This window comes from Crassostrea angulata, unplaced genomic scaffold (genome assembly GCF_025612915.1).
Source record: "Crassostrea angulata isolate pt1a10 unplaced genomic scaffold, ASM2561291v2 HiC_scaffold_114, whole genome shotgun sequence".
In the NCBI taxonomy this organism is placed as follows: domain Eukaryota; kingdom Metazoa; phylum Mollusca; class Bivalvia; order Ostreida; family Ostreidae; genus Magallana; species Magallana angulata.
Window position 1 is genome coordinate 46,718 of NW_026441669.1, and position 21,433 is coordinate 68,150.

General features: G+C 31.7%; 3 protein-coding genes across 3 annotated transcripts; all 3 read left to right on the top strand.

Moving 5' to 3' along the window:
- The first annotated feature begins 1,147 nt into the window (after nucleotides 1–1,147).
- On the top strand, nucleotides 1,148–5,451 carry LOC128169297 (uncharacterized). Its single transcript, XM_052835451.1, has 5 exons — nucleotides 1,148–1,160; nucleotides 3,621–3,758; nucleotides 4,273–4,508; nucleotides 5,076–5,231; nucleotides 5,440–5,451. The coding sequence occupies exons 1-5, from the start codon at nucleotides 1,148–1,150 to the stop codon at nucleotides 5,449–5,451; spliced, it is 555 nt and encodes a 184-aa protein (XP_052691411.1).
- A 7,534-nt stretch (nucleotides 5,452–12,985) lies between these two features.
- On the top strand, nucleotides 12,986–18,458 carry LOC128169298 (uncharacterized). Its single transcript, XM_052835452.1, has 6 exons — nucleotides 12,986–13,046; nucleotides 14,186–14,398; nucleotides 14,634–14,885; nucleotides 17,374–17,514; nucleotides 17,864–18,088; nucleotides 18,190–18,458. Exons 1-6 carry the CDS (start codon nucleotides 12,986–12,988, stop codon nucleotides 18,456–18,458), a joined length of 1,161 nt encoding a protein of 386 aa, XP_052691412.1.
- A 1,338-nt stretch (nucleotides 18,459–19,796) lies between these two features.
- Nucleotides 19,797–21,005, top strand: LOC128169288 (uncharacterized). The gene is made up of 4 exons (XM_052835444.1): nucleotides 19,797–19,929; nucleotides 20,088–20,326; nucleotides 20,647–20,802; nucleotides 20,979–21,005. Exons 1-4 carry the CDS (start codon nucleotides 19,881–19,883, stop codon nucleotides 21,003–21,005), a joined length of 471 nt encoding a protein of 156 aa, XP_052691404.1. The 5' UTR covers nucleotides 19,797–19,880.
- Nucleotides 21,006–21,433: the final 428 nt, after the last annotated feature.

The window sequence follows — 21,433 nt, forward strand, 5'->3', positions numbered from 1 at the left end:
ACAGTGTTCAAAATCAAATGTCCAAAGGAATGATACAAAAACACAGGTCTCTAAAGAGTAGACGTAGAATCAGGTACCTTCGAAGAGTGAGCATTAGATGAAAAGTTATAGTTTAACAATTAGTATGAAAAATGTTAGTCAGCTTGCGAGTCAGTGAACGATTGATTTCCTGACAAGGTCGTTGTGTCGACCAAAGAACTCTCAAAATGGAATGATTTAACTATTTAGTTTTCGATTGACAGGGAAAATATGTGTATAATGTTTTCTTTCTGACAATTAGTTTTTCTCAAAACAAATTGGAATCTTCACTTTAAATTGCATTTTAACCTTAAATATCAAAGCATGTTATGTAAATTTAAATCTTATGATTTCGTTCCGTAGCCGGTTTTTTTTTGTTTTGTCTTATGTATCTGTCATAGTAAACCTAGCACTTAACCGCCCGACCTATCAACTTAACACACTGAATCCTGCATATCCCAGTTCTAATGTGGTCGATGGGAAAAGGAATGACCTAAGGTTATATCAATGTACTTCAACTGGCAGTGGTCATGAATTAGCATTGTGGCAAGTTGATCTAGAACAGCTTCAATGGATTGAACGCATCATTGTTTACGCTAGAACGGAAAATAAGGAATGGGGTATTATCACGTTACCAATTCGATTGTTTCCTAATGATCAAATTTAATAATAAACCCATTTCTTATAAAAAGCTCTTGTTGACTTTGTAGATGGAAACTATTTAAGCAAACGATTTCTTGGATTTTCAATCATTGTTTCGAATACCACCGATCACAAAAAAGGTGTTTTGTGTTTTCATGATAAAAAATACAACATAACAACCATACCTCCAGTGGTGGATATACTTTGTTCTGTGGTTGGTCGATATGTAACTTATTACAATGAGAGGTTGCCTCTACAGACCTACCCGAAGAACTACAGTAGATACGCTTATGTTGATCTATGTGAAATAGAAGTTTACGGTGAGTTTTTTCTTTAAATATCACATTAACAGATAGTACTGAACTGAGCAGGAATCAATCACCTGTTTGCTCTGCGATCTGTTCAAAGTCTGTGATTCATTTGTTTAGGATGTCCTCTATCGGAGTTTGGATATGATGATCCCGGGTGCAAAGTTCCATGCCACGAAATGTGCAAAACAAGTGAGTAAATTAGTTTTAGGATCTATTTTCGATTTTATAAAAGATGATCAAACCCCTGTAAAACTTAACAATGTCTGTTCACGCATTGTTGAATTAAAAGATGACACACAATAGAAATTATAGTTTCTGAAATCGTCACAGTAAATGTGCATTTTCGTGTTTAGATTAATGTATATGTGTGTGTGTGGATAGAACCGTCATGTTTTCAGGTGTTATATAACTTCCTTGATAGTAAACAATATGGCATACTAATAGAATAAGCAGATTTCAATGAAAAAAAAAACTATACTTATTATAAAAACGAAAAGGAAAGATGTGCCATATTACAAAGATTCAGAAAGAAACAATGCTTATTTAAGAAAATACTAGATTTTGACTCCTGCGAGCACGTGTTGACAAAGCATATGATATCGGACGTTTACGAAATAGATACATCGACACACCGTATATTGTTGACATTTGCATAACCAAGCTTTAAGCCTACAATAATGCCATTAATTTCACACCACTCTGCTGGGTTAATAATGTAAACTGTGCTTGTGGTTAGGCCTTTACCACAGTTTATTAAAATACCTCCCATATACCCGTAATGTAGCAGAAAATTACAGAATCGCTCCTAAACGGTTTTGGAGAAAATTAATAAAGTTGCATTAAAAATAACAGTTAAATTGTTCAAAACAAACCATTTGAAACTGTAAATAACTTACTTCTATAATTGCAGAATTCAACATTTCTTCAACAACGTTTGTTACACAACATTTTGACATTCGAAATTCTCGGGATTTTTTTAATAGTAAATGCACTGTGTTCGAGTTATATTCCGTATTTGTTTTTGATGAACAGAAAAAAAATCAATAAATATTTACATGCATTTGTTTTTATCGTCTCTGAGTTTATCCATGCAAATGTGATATTGTGGAAACATAAAATGAAGAGCCTTCGTGATTTTGTGTGTGTGCATGTGCAAGATTGTTAAATCCAGAAAATTCAGATGATTTCCGAAATTTATTGAGGAATTTTCGATAATCATTAATAAGCAAAGCTTGATTGAAAAAACAATAAAAACAAATTAGTTATCTTCAAGTAAAAATGATGTTTAAAATATATAAAACAAACAACAGCACTCTTCCGATTAATCGGTATTAAACTCAAAAATTCGAGTCTATTATTTTCATACAGTAGTATAGATCAAGCATATCAGTGGCCCTTTATTTATTTTTACACAGGTATTACGCTCAATTATAGTATCAATGCCAAAGCTAACTTGAGTTAGTACTTACAGATGGGCAGTGAGCTCATTTTTTAGATTAGAAAAATAATGATAGAGTTTTCAAGAGGTACGTATTTTTATTAATAATTTGGACAAAATCATGTTTATCAATCTTTCCAATACTTTTGATATTTACACTAAACAATAGAGGAAACACATGGTCCAAAGATCACGGACGTTATATAGGCCAGGAACGGAAAGGTTGATGCTTCAAACCAAAAGGAGTCACTCGACCTTGTTAAGTCAAGGTGTAAAGATGTATACTTCTAATAAAATCCGTCTAATTAATTATTACTTTCATTATTTTAACCGGATTTTCAACGGAAAAATTCGGTTAATGAAATGGTGAAAATGGTGATCGGGCGGCTCCCAAAAAGGAACATTTATTTTACGGATAACTTCTCCTACAGTTTTCAAGCTAGGAAGTGCAGATTATTTGTACATATATTAAGGTGTGCATTTTGCTAGGCATTTGATTTCTGATAATTTATGACAAAAATACCAGCTTTTGAACTTAGTTATTTTGGGGGAAATATAGCCTATAGGGTACCCTTATTGTACGAGTAACCCCTTCTATAATTTTCAAAATAAGTTCTTCTTTGCAGATTAATTGTACATAAATCAGAGGCGTGTATATTGCGAGGATTTTGATTTCTTATTCTGTATGAAAAAAATAACAGCTTTTGAATATTGAAAAGTATTGCATATAGGGTACTCCATTTCACTTGATACAGTAAGTAATGTTTATCAATTAAGTGTTGACATGGATTATGAATACAGTTCATTTAAAAGAAATCCCAGTTTGCTGTCACATTGACAGCTTTAAACTTGTTGATATTGTTGATAGAGTTAAGGTTTAATAAAGAGTCGTTTGTAATAACTTACACTGTTCTTAAATTCCAGGGTTGAATGTAAAAGGTCATATATATTAAATTCATTGAAATATTTCTATGGTATAACATTTTCATTAAAGTAAATATAAATACATTGCATTGGGATTTCATGCTTGTTTTAAAATGTATATTAAATACATATTTAATAAACTATGTATTTTTTTAAAAAAGTAGAAGTCAATACTAAACAATTTTAAACGCATGCTGAAACGCTAACATTCTTTCAGAGGAGACTTATAACGTTGTGTAGAAGTCTTTGATGTGACACGATACAGATTATGTTTTATGTCAATAAAGTTTCAGGCTGTCCATCTGATGTGGATGAATTGCCACAATGTTCAAAACCTTGCCCTTCTAACTGTGAGCAATGTTACCCCAAAACAGGGATATGTGCAAATTGCCAACACGGTTATAAAGGATATGCCTGTGAATTAAGTGAGTATTTCTAATTAAATATTGAGATGATTACATTTAAAAAGCATTTTGAAATTAAAAAAAAATATGCATTTTCCTGATTTTACGTAGCGTGCATTGTTCTCGTTAGCTGTGATTTGAAATACACTCCCTTTATAAAAATTACCAATAAAACACATGCTAATGGTAGTCTTTCGCTGATCTTTAACACGCAGAGATAATAAGAAGTAATAAAGCAAGCAATTAACAAAAGAGTACAACTATTGTACGAATTAAGTTATAAATATGCAGGTCCCCAGACTCTTAAATTCCTTTTTATCAAATGTTAATCAACATTTAGTACCACATACATATGTTCAAAATCAACACATACAGAGATGTTCATTTCTTTTGATGTAATATTTGAGGAAAATCAATGTTTACTATTTTTGATTAATGTTTTAAGAATATACATAGTTGATCTGCTAGTTTTTCCTAATAATGCCAATTACTCACAATTTTGGCTGCAGTATATATAGTAATATCTTTTTTGCAGTCTGTATTGCTGTTGCAGATGTCATCGTAACCCCAGCAAGCGCTATAAATAGTTCTTACGATGCGATGTTTTCATCCAGTGGTCTGACATTTCCGTCATTTGGAGATGTTGAAGTTGTGAATATCTACATGACCTTATCCGACCAGTTTAATGATATTTCAAATATGTCTGTCAGAGTTGACAATGCAATGAATTTCGATGTTGTTCTGTTGGGAAATGATATACAATCAACAAAGGTATTTTACCTTTTAACAGTCATTTTTTAATCGTTAGGCTGGAAAACATTATTAACCCCTTCACGGTAACTGCGGAACTGCTCTTTTGCAGGGCAAAATGACATAGTTTGGTGAAAAAATGACGTAACGTCAATTGTTTCATTTACGTCATTTAATTATCTACCTACTAAAACTTCGGCAAAGTATATCATTTTGCCCTGTAAGAGAGCAGTGCAACAATGATCGTCAAGGGGTCTATTATTCTTGGGTAAAAAGAAGTGAGAGGTTTATTTTCACTTTCATTATTAGTTTTGTTCTAATTATTCCACTTCTGTTGTTTACAACAGCCCCCCCCCCCTTGAAATTACTTATTTGATCCTGTTATTCAGCTTGCAAGGTTATTTTCGCTTATTCTTTAGGCTTCACTGTAGCTGCTATTTAGTTTAATTATTTTGGTGAATCATGTAATAAACTGTTGCAATGTTGACTCCAGTGTATCATAGAATGCACAACGATAAATAAGATAAAAATAAAAAGAGATAAGACCGTGTAAATTTATGTTAAGCTTATTCTGACTGTCTTTACAAGTTCGACGTTCCGAACTATGGTCCACCACAAGGGATATTGACTGTTCAGAATAGTATGAACACCAAAGTGTATGCCATACAGATAACTGTATTGTTCCAAAAACCATTCACAATCTCAAATGTTAAAATGCCTTTGAGGAAGTGCGTAAAGAGAATTGTAAGTATTTTAACAATTTAGAAGCTCATAATTTATATGTTAAAAAAGCGCATGAAAAAAATAATACCGAAAAAATTATATAAATTAATACAATATATGTACTGCTATGTTAAAGTCAAACATGTATATACCTACTTTTTTTCAATTAACGCATATTTATAAAAAGGGGAAAACATTTTTCAAGTCTTATGTTTGTTTTCATTTTCAGACAAAAGCTTGAAAACCCTATAAATGGAAAAGAAGAATTTGGAAACATCATTATGATAACCATGAACACGATTTGATTGCAAAAGAATAAAAATATACATTGGATTTGTACTTATTATTATTGGACAAGTCTACACTAACATCGTTTAACTACAAATAAAAATGAATTTTCCGTTGTTTATCGGATGTGTCTACATTTGATTTAATATTCAAAACAGTGAGTAGTTGTATTCTTGAAAATATGGGATAAAAACTCAAACAGCTAAGTTATAAAGAGACAAATATGGAATGTTTATTCAAAGTTATATTGCTATTTTAGCATTGAATGCTTATTTTTGGATGTCGTCGCCTATGACACACAACGCGTTGCAGACATAATGAATACCGCGCGATAGATAATTTGTCTGCACTGCTTGGGGTGTTACAGGATATCCAAATAAGCATTCAATGCTTCATTCTAATGTTTATTGGTATAAATTATTTTTATCGCCGCTATACAGCTATTAATTACGGATATTCCAGGATATGAAAGAAACATGAAACACCCATATCAACATCTTTTTTAGTTTTCTTCTACGACAAAAAAAAAACACTTTGTGCAGAAAACCCTTTTTTAAGGAGTTGATATATAATAATGATTGTATTTCAAAAATACAATTCAAATTAGTTAGGTAGGATTGAAAATTTCATAAAATCTTGCAAAAATAAGCATACTCAAAACACATGAGGGCGTTTATATTTGTGCTCAGAGTGCATAAATTAGCAAAGTGTATTCACAAAAAAATGAGCGTCGCAGATCTCCAATGCAAACATAAGGGGAAATATACACTGAATGTAAATAAAAAACTATATTTGCATATGCATTGTTCTTTCCCACTGTGAGCCCATACGGAGGAACTGCAATTATTTGTATATAATCGCAATTGCTCTGTCTGTATACTATGACGTCATAAAGGCATACTTTTCCATGACGTTATTGATTTAAACCATTATACGATACATCATGTGTTTTTCTCTTACTCCATGAAATTGATGTATTTAATTAAAACATGTCTTATAATAACATTTTTAAAGGAATTACTGTTATAACATATCATTGACTCTGTTAACAAAAATAAATGTGAATTAAAAGCATGCATTACAGTTTGAATGTTTATTTTTGATACATTAGCTAAATGGTAAGGTCTAGGCTAATACAAGGTATTTGCGAGTGGTAAAATGCAAATATAAATAATAAACAACGATTATTTAGTGAACATGGCGTTATGAATAGCAAATGCTCTGCTAGCGCGCATCATAGAATATGCCAACAGAGCAAATGCTATTCATAACACCATGTTCATTATATTAACGTTGTTTATTTCTTAAATGATTAACTGATTAAGCAAATTGAAGTTCAAGTAAGGTTGTTCTATGCTAGTTTATACAATAAAAGGTCACATATCTTTATTTGGATAAGCATTGATAATCCTTTCAATTTGTAAAGGTACACAGGTTTGGTATATATGAACAATTATACATTTAAATGTCTCCTTAACGCACATTGAAATTTTTTTTATTTCAAGCATTTATCCTTCACAAAACATTTAGTACAGATTTGAAAAGCTAAACACTTTTTATCAATGGTTGATTCATTAAAAGGAGATAATTGAAATCTGTCTATTAACGAACAATTGGTTTTTCTGTTGAATAATATGAAACTATTATCACTTAATAAGTTTTGTTTTATGAAATTACTGTCTACAAAAATATATTAAAGTGTTAAAGTTAATAAAAGGCCAGGAATGGCCAACTTTAATCACTTTATATGTTTCGTATTGCTTGCTCACACTTGGACACTGATTTTCAATTTGGTCTTCGTCTGTTTGCTAATGTTACACCACATGACATAGCTAATGTATCTAAGTAACTGCAAGACCATATAAAAAGACCCGGGTTGCTTTATATTCTTGTGATTCATTTTTAAAAGGAAAATATTAGTTTGTTAAATTTTCATGGAATGCACATAAAAAATGCGTGTCAAAAGCCATTGTCATCCACAAGTGTACAAGAGGATTGTTTTCGCTACATTAAAAAAAACTAGTTAAACTTAACTAACGTTTAACCTTGAACAGTTAAAAGAGGTGGATCGGCAGCAGAATGTAATTATCAGAATTCAAGCCATTGTCATCAGCAATTATACGAAAAAGGATTGTTTTTGCTACATTAAAAAAAAAACTAGTTAAACTTAATTAACGTTTAACCTTATACAGTTTAAAGAGGTGGACCGGCGGCAGAATGTAATCATCAGAATTCAAGCCATTTTCATCAACATTTATACAAAAGATATCGTTTTCCGCTATTTAAAAAAAAACAACTTGACAAACGTTTAACCTTAAACAGTTAAACTTGTTGTGAGAAGTAGATCGGCAGCCGAATGTTATTGTCAGATTTCAAGGCACGGGGCGTGACCAATAGTTAACGAGTTTATTATTGCATAATTTAAGCTCCCAATAAGTAACGGGTTTCAAGGGGCATAACTTAAGCTCCCAAAAGGTAATGGGTGCATTAGTGCAAAACTCAAGCTCTCACCAATAAGTAACCTGTTTATCAGTGTATAACTTATGCTCCAACCGATAGGTAACAGATTTATTAGAGCATAGCTCAAGTTCCCAAGGCACTGGGCGTGAGCAATACCTATTGGGTGTATCAGTTTTTAACTCAAGCTAAAGTTTTGTTTTTTCCTATAAATTGAACACGTTATGAAAAGTACAAAGGGCAATTTAATTTTCAAGTATAATGGTAGAAATACATTAACTTTGGCAAAATTACATGTCATCTTCTAATCAATTAACCACCTGTCATCTCAAGATAGCATTGTTGCGAGAAATTTCAATCATAATTTTCATTTCAATTTTCGCCTGTACAACTGTACGTCCTCTCTTGTAATTACCTCAAAATAAGCACTGTCGTTCGGATTTTTTACGAATTGTCAGTACTAAAGAAAATGAATAAATGTTCAGGTTTTTTTTCAGACATGCTTATAATCCATACTCCTTATGAATTATATTATTTTTGGAGTTTTTAATTCAATTCCGTAACTGTATTATTTCTTTCATTGTTCATATTTACACTTGGAACTTCTCTGTTTATGAGCATAAAATTAAACAATCATTGTTGTCTTGTTGATCAGCGTTTGTATTTGTTAAAGGATTAAATAGTCATTTTGCATGACTGAAGTTGTTCGCCATATTGATGCCAAATGAAGTGACAGTACATGATATGTACACTGTCGCAAACTGCATTTAGAAATTGTTTCCCAATCGGGTTTATATGATAAAACTCAAATAGCGTAATATCTGTTTAGCAATGAAGTTTTGTTATGATCTATGATGATATGGTAATGATTTGTCAAAGTTCTTTTCCAAACAATATTAACGAGGCTGGGTCTAATTTGTTCTGGCCTGGATTTTTTAAAGACATTTTTTGCATTAATTTGTTCTGATATAATTCTTATTTTAATATGAACAAAATAAGACATTTCTACACCGTTTGTTTAAAGTAATTTTTAAAATAGGACCCTGTGGGATTTTGCTTCAAATGTATCAATTTTGAACATTTTTTATTTATTTTTTTTTTATTTTTTCAAACTTCTGCCCTAGGGATTTCTCTTTTTTGTTTTACATATTAAAGTTATTGCTAAATGGCATTGAATGGTCAAATAAAAATAAAAAAAATTGTACCTCCTATTTGTTCCAGGGGTCTTATCAAAGTTGTTTTTGTATGCCTAATTTCCAAGATTTGTCAGATAATGGCTTTTTTTTATTTGACAAAAGCGGAGATTATGATTTTTTTTTAGTATTATTAAAATATTTAGACATATTTAAGTAAAAAAAATATATCACATCACAAATTAAGGGTCATTAATATAAAATACATGGTTACTGTTTTGAAATATATGAATTAAGCTATTTTTAGCCGGATTAAGAAAACGTGACAGAAGTCTAGGTTTGCTGAACCCTCTTCACGTTAATAGCAAAGGGGTAGACACATTTGTTTGTTATCATTTTGAACTGAGCATTAATTCTTAAAGTAATTGAATACTTAGTAACGAAAATTAAAATCATAATTTATTGCGCAATTCAGAGCAAGTGTATTTACTAAAAGTCGATTTAACTCGTGCTTTATCTTTTATTGCAAGATTGTGTTGTTTTCACAAGTTTATATAAACTAACGTAATTTTGTAAATAACAAGTCTTAGTTATTTTGTACATATTTCTCTATAAAATCAACAAAACGTCTACAGATGATAAGCAAAACCCATAGATATTTTTGTTTTTATACATGTGTTTCTTTATATAGGATTGCAAATTGATATTGTCATGACCGAAACTGGATTTCTGGATTTCGTGTAAATTTGGCCGGGACGCACTGTTGACAGATTTGAAACATCAGTATTTCATTACCTTTTTATTTTGAATTCTTGAGAAACAAATGGATGCTGCAAGAACTATTAAAGGACTTACATGTATAGGCTTCTTGGTGAAAGTTCTGCAATAAATCAAACTATTCTATATTACTTCAAGAAATTGATTTACAGAATGAGTGTTACTCAAAAATTAAAAAAAAGAAACTATTTGGGGTAAATCGATTAAAATTGTGAAAATTTGACGAATATTCCTGGACAAAATGTTCACTGCAGAATTCAAACCCAGTACCTACTTTTGGGCTAGAGATAGACACCAAACGTTGATGAAAGGTAGATTAACATCGCCTTGCTGTAGCATACTGCTATGGAGAGTAGATGACAGAGGGTTTCGAAGATCCTTACAGTGGAACTTTGTCAAACATCTGCTAATGGAGATTCTAGTAACTGGCTACTAGGAGTAAGGAAACTTAGCTACTAGTAACTGGCTACTAGGAGTAAGGAAACCTAGCTACTAGTAACTAGCTAGGAGAAGAAACAAAAGATAGCTACTAGTAACTGGTTACAGAATGTAATCAAAGCTAGTAACTATCAATTAATGACTACGAGATGATAAAAAACTTGGCTACTAGGAACTGGCTATTAATACCCGGCTACTAGTAGTAAGAAAAGCTAGCTTCTAGTTATTGGATAGAAGATAAAAGAAAACTCGGCTATATACCAGTTACTGTCCAATTGACAAACCATACTTGCAATTTCTACTTGTGTTGTTAATATGTACATTGCACTATAGCATCTACATTACTTATCAACTTTTGTGATATAGTACGCTACAGAATGTCCTTAGGCTATAAATATCTCATTTTTAACTTCCTGTCAAAACATTTTCAAATAGTTGCATTATAAATAGCGCCATATACATATTAACAACACAGGTAGAAATCGCAGGTATGGTTTGTCAATTGGACAGTAACTAGTAACTAGTACCCAAGTTTTCTTTCATCTTGTAGCCAGTTACAAGTAGTTAGCTTTCTTTACACCTCGTAACTAGTTACTAGTAGACAAGTTTTCTTTCATTCCATAGCCAGTTACTAGTAGTTAGCTGTTCTCACTTCTCGTAGCCAATAACTAGTACCCATTTACTAGTAGCTACAATGTAACTTTATCTATCTGCTAAAAGGTATGTAATAATGATTAAATATCTTGTGAAGGCTTTTCTCTCTCTTGTTATCAATGAAAAACGCCCAGTAAGAACAGCACTACCTAGTTTATTTTGAACTTTATACATTATAATGGATCAATATTTTAAACGCTTAACTTAAATGATTCTGGACTTTTTTCTCGGTTGATTTTTTGCAATATACAGTTATCCTTGCAAGCTATAAATTTGGTTATGTTTTTTTTTTTATAATTGGCGATTCAATTATTAGCTAATGTAAATGTGTGGTTTTATTTTCTTTAGAACTGATATGCTTTGCCCTTATCTGATTTCAAGAATACTCTTTGGAAACCGTTTGTTGGTGTTGTTCTGTCACATCGTTTACTAAGGAATATATGTATGCGATTTAAAGATTCCATGTGACAATTTACCGATATAGTAATGTTGCTCTAATTTTTTTTAGCATTGATATCTATTCAGATTTATATAGTAGCATAATAATAAACAATTGTGTATATTGTAGTCAAAATAAAGCGCTGATTTACCAATGTGGGGTTTTAACCTATCCTAGCAGATGTAATTTATTTAACAATTGTTTTAACGATTACAAAATTCACGCAAAGTTGACGAATGTTATTTTTATTCAGTGTATTTTCTCAATTCAGTATTTCTAAATCACTAATTCTCTCCAAGCCATGTAAATGGCAGTAGAGGTATATTTTGTATATATCATATTTACAATCGGTCTGTTAGAAGAGATCTGGCTTGTTTTGCTTATGGAGAACGAATCTCATTAATTTTGTTTTCATTTCATTTGTTTTAGATAATTAGTTTGAATTCGTCAATAGATTAGAAAACTTTATAATATTTGGTTGGACATCGTATTTTTTAAATGTCGGTTACACATTAACGCATGCAAAATCTAATAATTTCCATTACAAAGACGTTTATGTCCTCTTTGTACTTTAGATAAAGAAGATGAATATCATTTTATATTGAAATGTCCCTATTACTGTAACTTAAGAGAAAAATTCCTTAAGAAGTTTTATTATATAAAACCCTCTGTCTTTAAATTAATTCTATTAGTGTCAACACAAAATGTAATGGATTTGTGCAATTTAGGTAAATATATTAAGAATGCTTTTGTAATCAGAAAACTTCATGTATAAACTTGATTTTTTTCAAGTGACCAGTATATGTATTGTAACATGTGTATATTAATTGTATATGTATATGAGCTGTACAGCTGTTGACCAATAAACAATACAATTTGAGATATTAAAATGAAGGGCTTTTTGACTTGATTAACGGCATTTCTTGAATCATCAAGCAAAACCATTGATATGAAACAAACACGTAAGCATGTTACATGAAATAAAATACTCTATGTACCTATAAAATTGCGTCACAAATTATTTTTTTTGGATAATTTGTGTTTATTTGTTTGAACGAAATACGGAACTGATAGATAAAGTGTTTTTGAACTTGTTTATATTTTCTTGCTGTTTTATTATGTCTGTACTTCATCTGTAAATTGAAATACACTCAGCATATGTTGACATCCAATGTTGACATCCAATAATAGATTGAATATATTCATGAGTAAACAAAAAAAAAACCCCAGCGAGTACCTAACCATTCAATACCTACTTATGTGCCACAACAAACAAATATTCGAAAGTGTACTTTTGGATATATTTTAAAAAGCAGTAGTAAAAGTATTAAAAAACACTCGGTATCTTCATGTTGATCAATTTCTTTCCATAAAGTACTGAACAACAACTTTGATCATTATTTATGACGGCTCCGAAAATGGGCTTCTGTATAATTTGTTTTCAGCAGTTAAAAACAACATAAACACTCGGAATTTTCCTATCGCCTATCTCCTTTCAATAAAGTACTGAACAAATTGGATAACTAGCTATGACAGCTTTATAGAAAAATAGTTAGAGCTGAAGAATTTTTAAGTGAGGGAAGAAGGACATGGCACGACTTCTTACAATGGCCCTGCTGTTAAGTTTTTGTTTTGGTCAAGTCGAGGGTTGTGAGTATATGTATAATCTATGTTTTGATTGATTCATATAAATCAGCGTGATTATAGTTTTATAAGTTAATAAATGTACCTAAAAAAAATGGAGTGATCATATTTGTATTCTTTTAATTTTGCTTGATAATCAAAAGATAATTAATAAATTGCTAATTTAAATTTATCATGAATGCGACAATCGTTCATTTCAAGTTGTTATTTACATGACCAAACTACTAGTGTATTTTTGTGATAAAATTTACATATACGATTTATAACATATTTTCTCTGTTTACTCTCTGAAATACTTCAAAATCATCATAAGACTAGCAAAACATGACACTAGACTTATAATACAATTACATTCCTATCTTTCCAAAAATAAATGTAGTTCATTATTGTCACACAAATGCTGTGCTAACAGTCGTTGAATTTGGCCAGAGAACAATACTTAAAAACCTAGGATAAGAAAAAAGATAAAACAATCCGCAATATGTTAATTGGATGAAGGAAACGTGACGTTATAGTATAAACATATGACCAAGGACCACTTCGCCCGTGTATCTCTGTCAAAGAATTAAATTATAGACCCTTCTGGAATATTGTAAAACTCTTAAGTTTCGATATGTCACAATGCATTGAAACAATATGTAAAAAGACGGTAATCGAAGCATATATTTGGTTCAAGGTTACATCAACTAAACAATATTGTTTTTATTATTATTTTTCGGCTCAACATACAAATCATAAAAACATAAGAAAACAAAACTGGATCAGAACAGAAGAGTAGATAATTGTGTCGTATCTCTTAAGAATTGTGTAGTAAGGACGTTAGGTATATTATAGTAAAAATTATGATAATTAGTTTTATACAATGTGGTTTTATTTTCAAATTTTATTAGAATTTATTTTAAATACCAAAACGTAGGCAGCTATATTTCAACAACTTAAAATGCCATTTGTAAAAGGCTGTTCGATACCACGTTTTGCCAATTTCACCAATTAGAGAGGATCTATATGGTAATTTAAAGTCTACAGAAAACTGACAGACAGACCAACAGACGAATTGACACAGGAACAGACGATATATGTAATGTCCTAGAAAAACAAGCGATGAAAGGGGAATTGCTTTTAATCTTTTAAACTTTCTTTTTTAGTAAACCTTGCGTATAAAAAACCAACCTGGCAATCTTCTGAAAAGTATTCCTCTGACAACGCCGTTGATGGCTTTATAAATCGCACAGCAGTGAGCAACCAGTGCGCTATATCTGAAGCCTCACCTATTGATATCACGTGGATGGTTGACCTTGAGGCCATACAAAGTATAATTTATATAATTATACATTACAGAACTGAAGACGAACCATTTGGTAAGACACATTCTTGATTTGTATTAACGATTTAGAACAAAAACCAATTGGTTTAACGTTTTCTCGATACAACATCTTAACGTGTGGGTGTTCTTAAATATGCAAATGCACTAAAAAAAAACCTGCCATATATCAAATTTGAATTGGTTGTTTTTAATGACCTTCTGAATTTCAATAAGTATTGTTTACATAGATATATATTAGTATACTATTTTTTTTTTATTCTTATAAAAAGCCAATAGTATCTATGCAAGCAGATTCCTTGGGTTCTCTGTCTATGTCTATGTGTCAAATACAACGAACAAAGACGATGGGCAATTATGCTACCATGAATCAAACCAAACAAATATATTTGAGATTATGAAGCTTACGTGTGAAGTACAGGGCCGTTACGTGATATACTACAACACACGAAGAGGGAATGAACACAAAAAACCAGGCTTTTCATCGATGGCTTACGTTGAATTGTGTGAAGTACAAGTAATAGGTAAAAATCAGAATAAAAAAAAATCATCTTAAAAATATTTGCAATTTCGTTCTGCAAGGCTATTTACACAGCAAAATGTGCCACATACGTTTCACATACGTTAAACATGTGTGATACGTATGTGACCTAACGTACGTTTAACATGATTTAAGTACCACGTGTGTTTAACGTACGTTAATGAACATATGTGAAACGTATGTTACACGTGTGTTAGACATACGTGATACATTTCATACGTTTTACGTATCTGGATCCAACGTACGTTTTTTACATAAATTACATACGTATCACATGTAAATTGCTTAAAATTGAATTACTTGAACATTTTTAATTTTTCAGTTCATTCTTGATATACTTCATCTTGCTGCTTGAATCACTTCAATTGATTACTCAGTTACTTCAATGGATCTTTGGAAACATTCATTTTGCATTTCCAGCTTCTTGTTAATCTAAAACTAGAGTTACAGAAAAAAAACAGTTTCGAGATTAAAAATGAATTTAATTCCTTGAATGATTACATTTAGATTTATATTGTTGTCATTCTTCTGTGCTTTAATAGTTTCTGGAAAAAAAAACAAAGAATTTTACATTAAATTTCATTTTATGATAAAGTAAAATTTGCAAATGCCTCGGTTGGTTTTTTATTCAACAATATTGTTAAAGAATAACAGGATCCATTTAGATTTTATTGCAAATACATTACAACATGAAGAAAGTTTACAATTGTTAATAATATTTTCTTTTATTTGCAAGCTCTCAGAGAAAGAGAGAGAGAGAGAGAGAGAGAGAGAGAGAGAGAGAGAGAGAGAGAGAGAGAGGGGGGGCAAATAGAAGGTCAATCACAAGACAAAATAATTTTTTACCTCTAGTATATTCATCCTGATTTTTGTCCACCTCCAACTTCTTCCTTTTTAATGTTTTGCCATGACAATGCTTGTTTGAACTTCTTTCTAAAATATTACTATAAACTTAAGTACATACAATCATTTAAATACATGTAAAGGGGGGGGGGGGTGACTGGATACATGCCTGCATTAATCCTTATCTAAATTGAATTACCTTAATCTGTCACTAAATTAGCAACCACGTTGCATGCCTATAAAAATGTTTCAATTACCATGCAATAAGAATACAACTTAATAGAGGCAATTCAATAACCATTTCACTTAGTTGCAATGGAAGACCTACTCGTTACTTTGCATAGGCTTTGCTCTAGTTTTTCTCTACTTTCAATATTTCAGTTTTCAAATGCGTCTTATCCAAGATCGACATATATTTTATGGGTTTTAATAAGTATTGATTCTTCTAAATTAACTAAACCAAATAGCTGCTTAGTTGTAGCTCTCTGGGGAAACATCATTTTTATCGTCATTAATTCAACCCGAATTTTCCCGGAGAACACAGTTACAGCTCCGTTCTACATGTTTACTCTTTTGCCATCGGTAATTGTACGATATAATTTTCAAATGCAAGTAAATAAAAACGAATGCTTGACAATTATTACCTCTGCTAAATTCATCCTGCAGTTCGATCTGCTGCCTCCGTGACGTAAAAATGTGACGTATGTTTTGTCATCGACAAAACTAAAACCGATTTCGTATTAATTCCGGATTCCTTATCGAATTAATTTTAAGAAGACACGTGGATTCTGTTAATGAAACAATTTTATTCATGCATAACTACATAAAAAATTTAAACCAATAAACATGCACAGTAGCAAGGCTTTTCTTCACACATGTTCACATGCATTCATTTCAGAGACAAGAGTGATAAAGCAACATCAGACATGTACATGTACATGCAGATCATGCGCGGATCCAGAAATGTTTCCGGGGGGGGGGGGGTCCGAAGGATAAATGTGTTTTCCCGAGGGGAAGGATCCGAGGTATATTTGCGATAATTTTACTGTGTAAATTTCATTAACTTTCATTTTCCGGGGGGGGGGACCCTCTGACCCCCGCCGCCCCCCCCCCCCTTAGATCCACGCATGCAGATAATTTGTCAAGTTATTCAAATGCATGCCTTCACAAATATGTAAAACATATATTATTAACGCACGTGTAACATATGGTTTTTAGAACTCATGTTAACCATGTGTTTATTAACATATGTGTAACATGTGGTTGAGATCTACATATGTAAAACATATGGTTCACATATGTTTAACATATGTAAAATCTAACGTATGTTAAACATATGTGATGTTGAACGTATGTTATCACACGTATGTTAACCATGCGTTTCTCAACATATGTGTAACATACGGTTTGACTTCACATGAGTGTCACATATGTTTAACGTTTGTTGTACATGTGTTAAGTTCAAACATATGTGAAACGTATGTGGCACAATTAGCTGTGTACTTTACATGTATAATTTTAATGTCGTCTACATCATTTTATTACAAACAGGTTCATACAAAAAATAGGTATTTTTCCTAGCCATTTGAAGAAAATAAAAACTTGTTCTTTACATTTCTTTGGAACAGGTTGTCCCCTAGGATTTTACTCAATGGATTGTGCTAAACCGTGTCCTCATGGTTGCCGCCACTGTAGCTTTCTTTACGGGACATGTCTTGGAGGATGCAACCCGGGATTTGAGGGTCATCACTGTGATATTTATAGACGAAGTGAGAAGTGGTTTCCATTTATTGCAGATAACTTCATCTAACTATCTGTCTGTCTGTATATCTGTCTGTCTGTCTGTCTGTCCGTCTGTATGTCTGTCTGTCTGTCTCTCCGTCCGTCTGTCTGTCTGTCTGTCTGTCTGTCTGTCTGTCTGTCTGTCTGTCTGCCTTCATGTCTGTCTGGGTTTTTTTTGTCTGTTTCTCTGTCTTGCTATTAGCTCTCATCTATGTTTTTTTATAAATATTATAATGAATTAAATGAGGCATGTTTAGTTTTTAATGAATGATATCATTTTCATTGATGATGAAATGATGTTCCAATCCTGTTTTCCCATTTTTATCCTCATTTTAGTTAATTTAGCCCTGCATCGTCCGACTTATCAAATCTACACAGGACTCGCTAGTCACCCTAGTTCTCAACTTGTCGATGGTAGAAAAAGTTCCTTAGCAATAAGGGACGGTCAATGTTCAGTCACCACGCCTGGTCAGACATTTGCCTTGTGGAGGGTAGATCTCCAATCTGTTCGACGGATTGAACGTGTCACTATTTACTCGTTAACGGAAAACAAACCATGGGGTAAAATATCATCAATTTCTTGAGAGTTGGCGCTCGAAAAGCAAACAGGTAACTTGACTGTATAAACCTTAATGCTGATATAATTTGCGGGTTTTTTTCAGATTTAAACAACCCTTACATTGCAAGATTACTCGGGTTTTCAATTATTGTTTCGAACACAACGGATCTAATAGATGGCGTTGTTTGTTTTCATGATGAGATGTACACCAAATACACAGTTCCATCTGTTTTGGATGTATTCTGTTCTGCGATTGGTCGATATGTCATATATTACAATGAGAGACTCCCGGGAATCAGCTATCCAAAGGATTACAGTCAATACGCTCACATTGATCTATGTGAAATAGAAGTTTACGGTAACTCATTTTAAGGAGGCCGATTTGGGTTTTTATGCGGAAAAACTACAATAGCTTAACTCTTTATCTTTTAACTATATGTAATTTAAACCAACTCTAGTTTATTTGTGAAGGTTCATGAAAATCGACCATCTGGTTCTTTTTTGGGACCATCTCAAAATAGAGGTACATTTACTATAAGATAAATAGGAAACTGCATTTTCCGCACGCAAAAGCAGTTTGAAAAAATACTACAATAGCTTTTCTTCTGAAATTGTTATATATGATAAGTAATAGCTTTTCCTACCTTATATGTAAATAACACAACATTCTACCGTCTGGTTTTTAGTGGGGGCCATCTCAAAATATTAAAATGCACCAAATTTTGCTATATATTTGGATCATCACGAATGATGATTGGTGTAATGGATTCATTCCAAAAATGAGGAAAATGTCCTCGAGGATAGTATCATTCTGTATATAAAATTTCAAGAGCGTACAATTTTTACTTTTTCTTTTATGTTATTTCTTATAACGTACTCCTACAACGCTTCATTTTATCTTAACGTCATAAAAGCGCAATGGCAATGCTCCCCTACCGCACAACGTAAAAATCGTGTTAAAAATAAAAAATTTCTTGAATAATCTAAATATTTTTATCTGTATTTTGTTTATTGTGTTTAATTTTATAAATGATATAGAAAAAAAATCATAAGAAGTATAAATCAACTGTATTATATTAGAATGCGCAAAAACATCCGCAATGCAAACTAAAGTCGGCCTCCTTAAATATTAAATAAAAATTAAACTTGAAATTTTGTACAGATTACAACGTATAACGTAGTACCTGGAATAGAAGAACATAACTGGTTGGCATAACAAATGTTGTCGTAAGGCTAGATTTTGCTGTTTAAAAGGTCTTTTTTAGGTTGCCCATTTCCAGAATTTGGATACGATGATCCAAAATGCACGGTTCCATGCGACGAAATGTGCAAACCATGTGAGTATTTTGTATGACATTGGTCCAGTTCCCTTTTTTTAACTTATCAAGCCGTTCATTCATGATAAAGTCCAACCGAATTATTTTTCAACAAATTTCTGAAAATTGCATCCCACTTACTTTACTAGGACTGATTTCATCAGTTGCTTCACAAGCAAATATTGAAGAACTTTCACATCATAATACATCTTTATTCTTTTGAGTATAAGCATCCGTTGTTTCGTCTAAAAACAATCCATGGACTTTTAAATATTTATTGTTAATATCATATTTTTAAAGTCAAAACTTCAATTTAAACTTAGATGATTTGGGGTTTTTAAATAGTTAATATTACAAACACTCACACACAAACATTACGATAATAGATGTTTCAGGATGCCCTTACCCTGTGGCGGGGTTGCCACAATGTACCAAACCCTGTCCGCCTAACTGCGAGCAATGTTACCCAGGCACCGGGATGTGTAAGACGTGTAAGATTGGTTACAAAGGATATGCCTGTGAATTAAGTGAGTAATAAGTGTCATTCAATCAAATTTACACTAAAACTAATTGCTATTCACGCCATGCAATTTCTTGTAAAATTGTGTTTATTATCATAGTATATTATTACTAGTTTTTCCACTTTTATAGGTTTTGTTTATGCAGTATGTTTCATCGTTTGTAGTTTGTCATGCAGTTGTTAATATAACAGTGAATCCTAAAAGTGCGACCAATTCCTCCAACTACACGACAATGTTTACTCCTGATGGACTCACATTTCCGTCGTTCGGAGATGTACAAACTCTGTACATCTACATGTCTTTGTCAGATCAGTCTGCGGATCTATTAAATATGTCAATTAAAATTGACAATGCAATCAACTTCAATGTCGTATTAATAGCGAACAATATGCAGTCGAAAAAGGTATTTAAACTTATCTGGATCTGAATTTACTTTTCACTTCAAAGTCATTAAACATAAAAAAATTATAATAATAAAGTTATTCACTTGAGAAAACACTTAATTTTACCAGGAAAATATAACTTGTTGAGTTAAATATTTTCAATATGTACTATAACTGCTCATTTATCATTTTTTGTTTAATGTGTATATCTCATATAGTTTTGTACAGTAAGTGTGCAGTAAGTGTGCGATAATGTTAAGAACACACAAAAAATAATAATGATGAGGAAATACTAAGAGATGAATTGATTTAAAGTTCCTAAGTTATATTGTCTTTATAGTACGATGGTCCTAAATATGGACCGCCGCAAAAAGAGTTTACAATTCAAAACGGATTAAACACAAAAGTGTTTGCCATACGTGTAACTGTGGTCTATATGAAGCCAATCAGGATCTCGAATTTGAAACTTCCCCTGAGGAATTGTTTCAATGATACTGTAAGTAGTAGATAATACACATCTAAGTTGTATAGTTTGAATGTGTCTAAAAGGACACCAACGTGAATGAATTGTTTATTCAATGTAAAAAAGAAGAATGTGTTGTTTTTCTTTTTAATCTAAAAAGAACAATAATGATTATTTGGAGTTATTATATACCATTCTTCCCATTTCAGACAAATGCCTCAACACGATCAAATTGAACCGATGGAAATCATTAAAACCAGAGATCTTGTTTGTATTTTGATTTGGAATAAACAGCTTGTGTTTTGATCTTTCAAATTATCTTTTTGAAACAGAAAGTGATACACTTTGATGCTTGAATCATTTCAGGAAGAACGTTATTACGGACGAAACCGTAGTTATATTATTATTAAAAAAAAATAATGCATTATCTGCCCACAAATTGCTCATAAGGAATTTAAAATACATCACACAGTATAAACATTGTCTTTAGGGTTTCTTTAAACACATTTTAGCTTTCAATAAAGAACAAATGTCCGTGTTTATGTGACAAGCGACTTATCAATGTTATGAACAGTATCAATTGTTATTTTAGAGTCATATATTGGAGGGAAATGTTTAATGTTTTAATAAAAAAAAACAAGAACAAACTATCAATCAACACAAA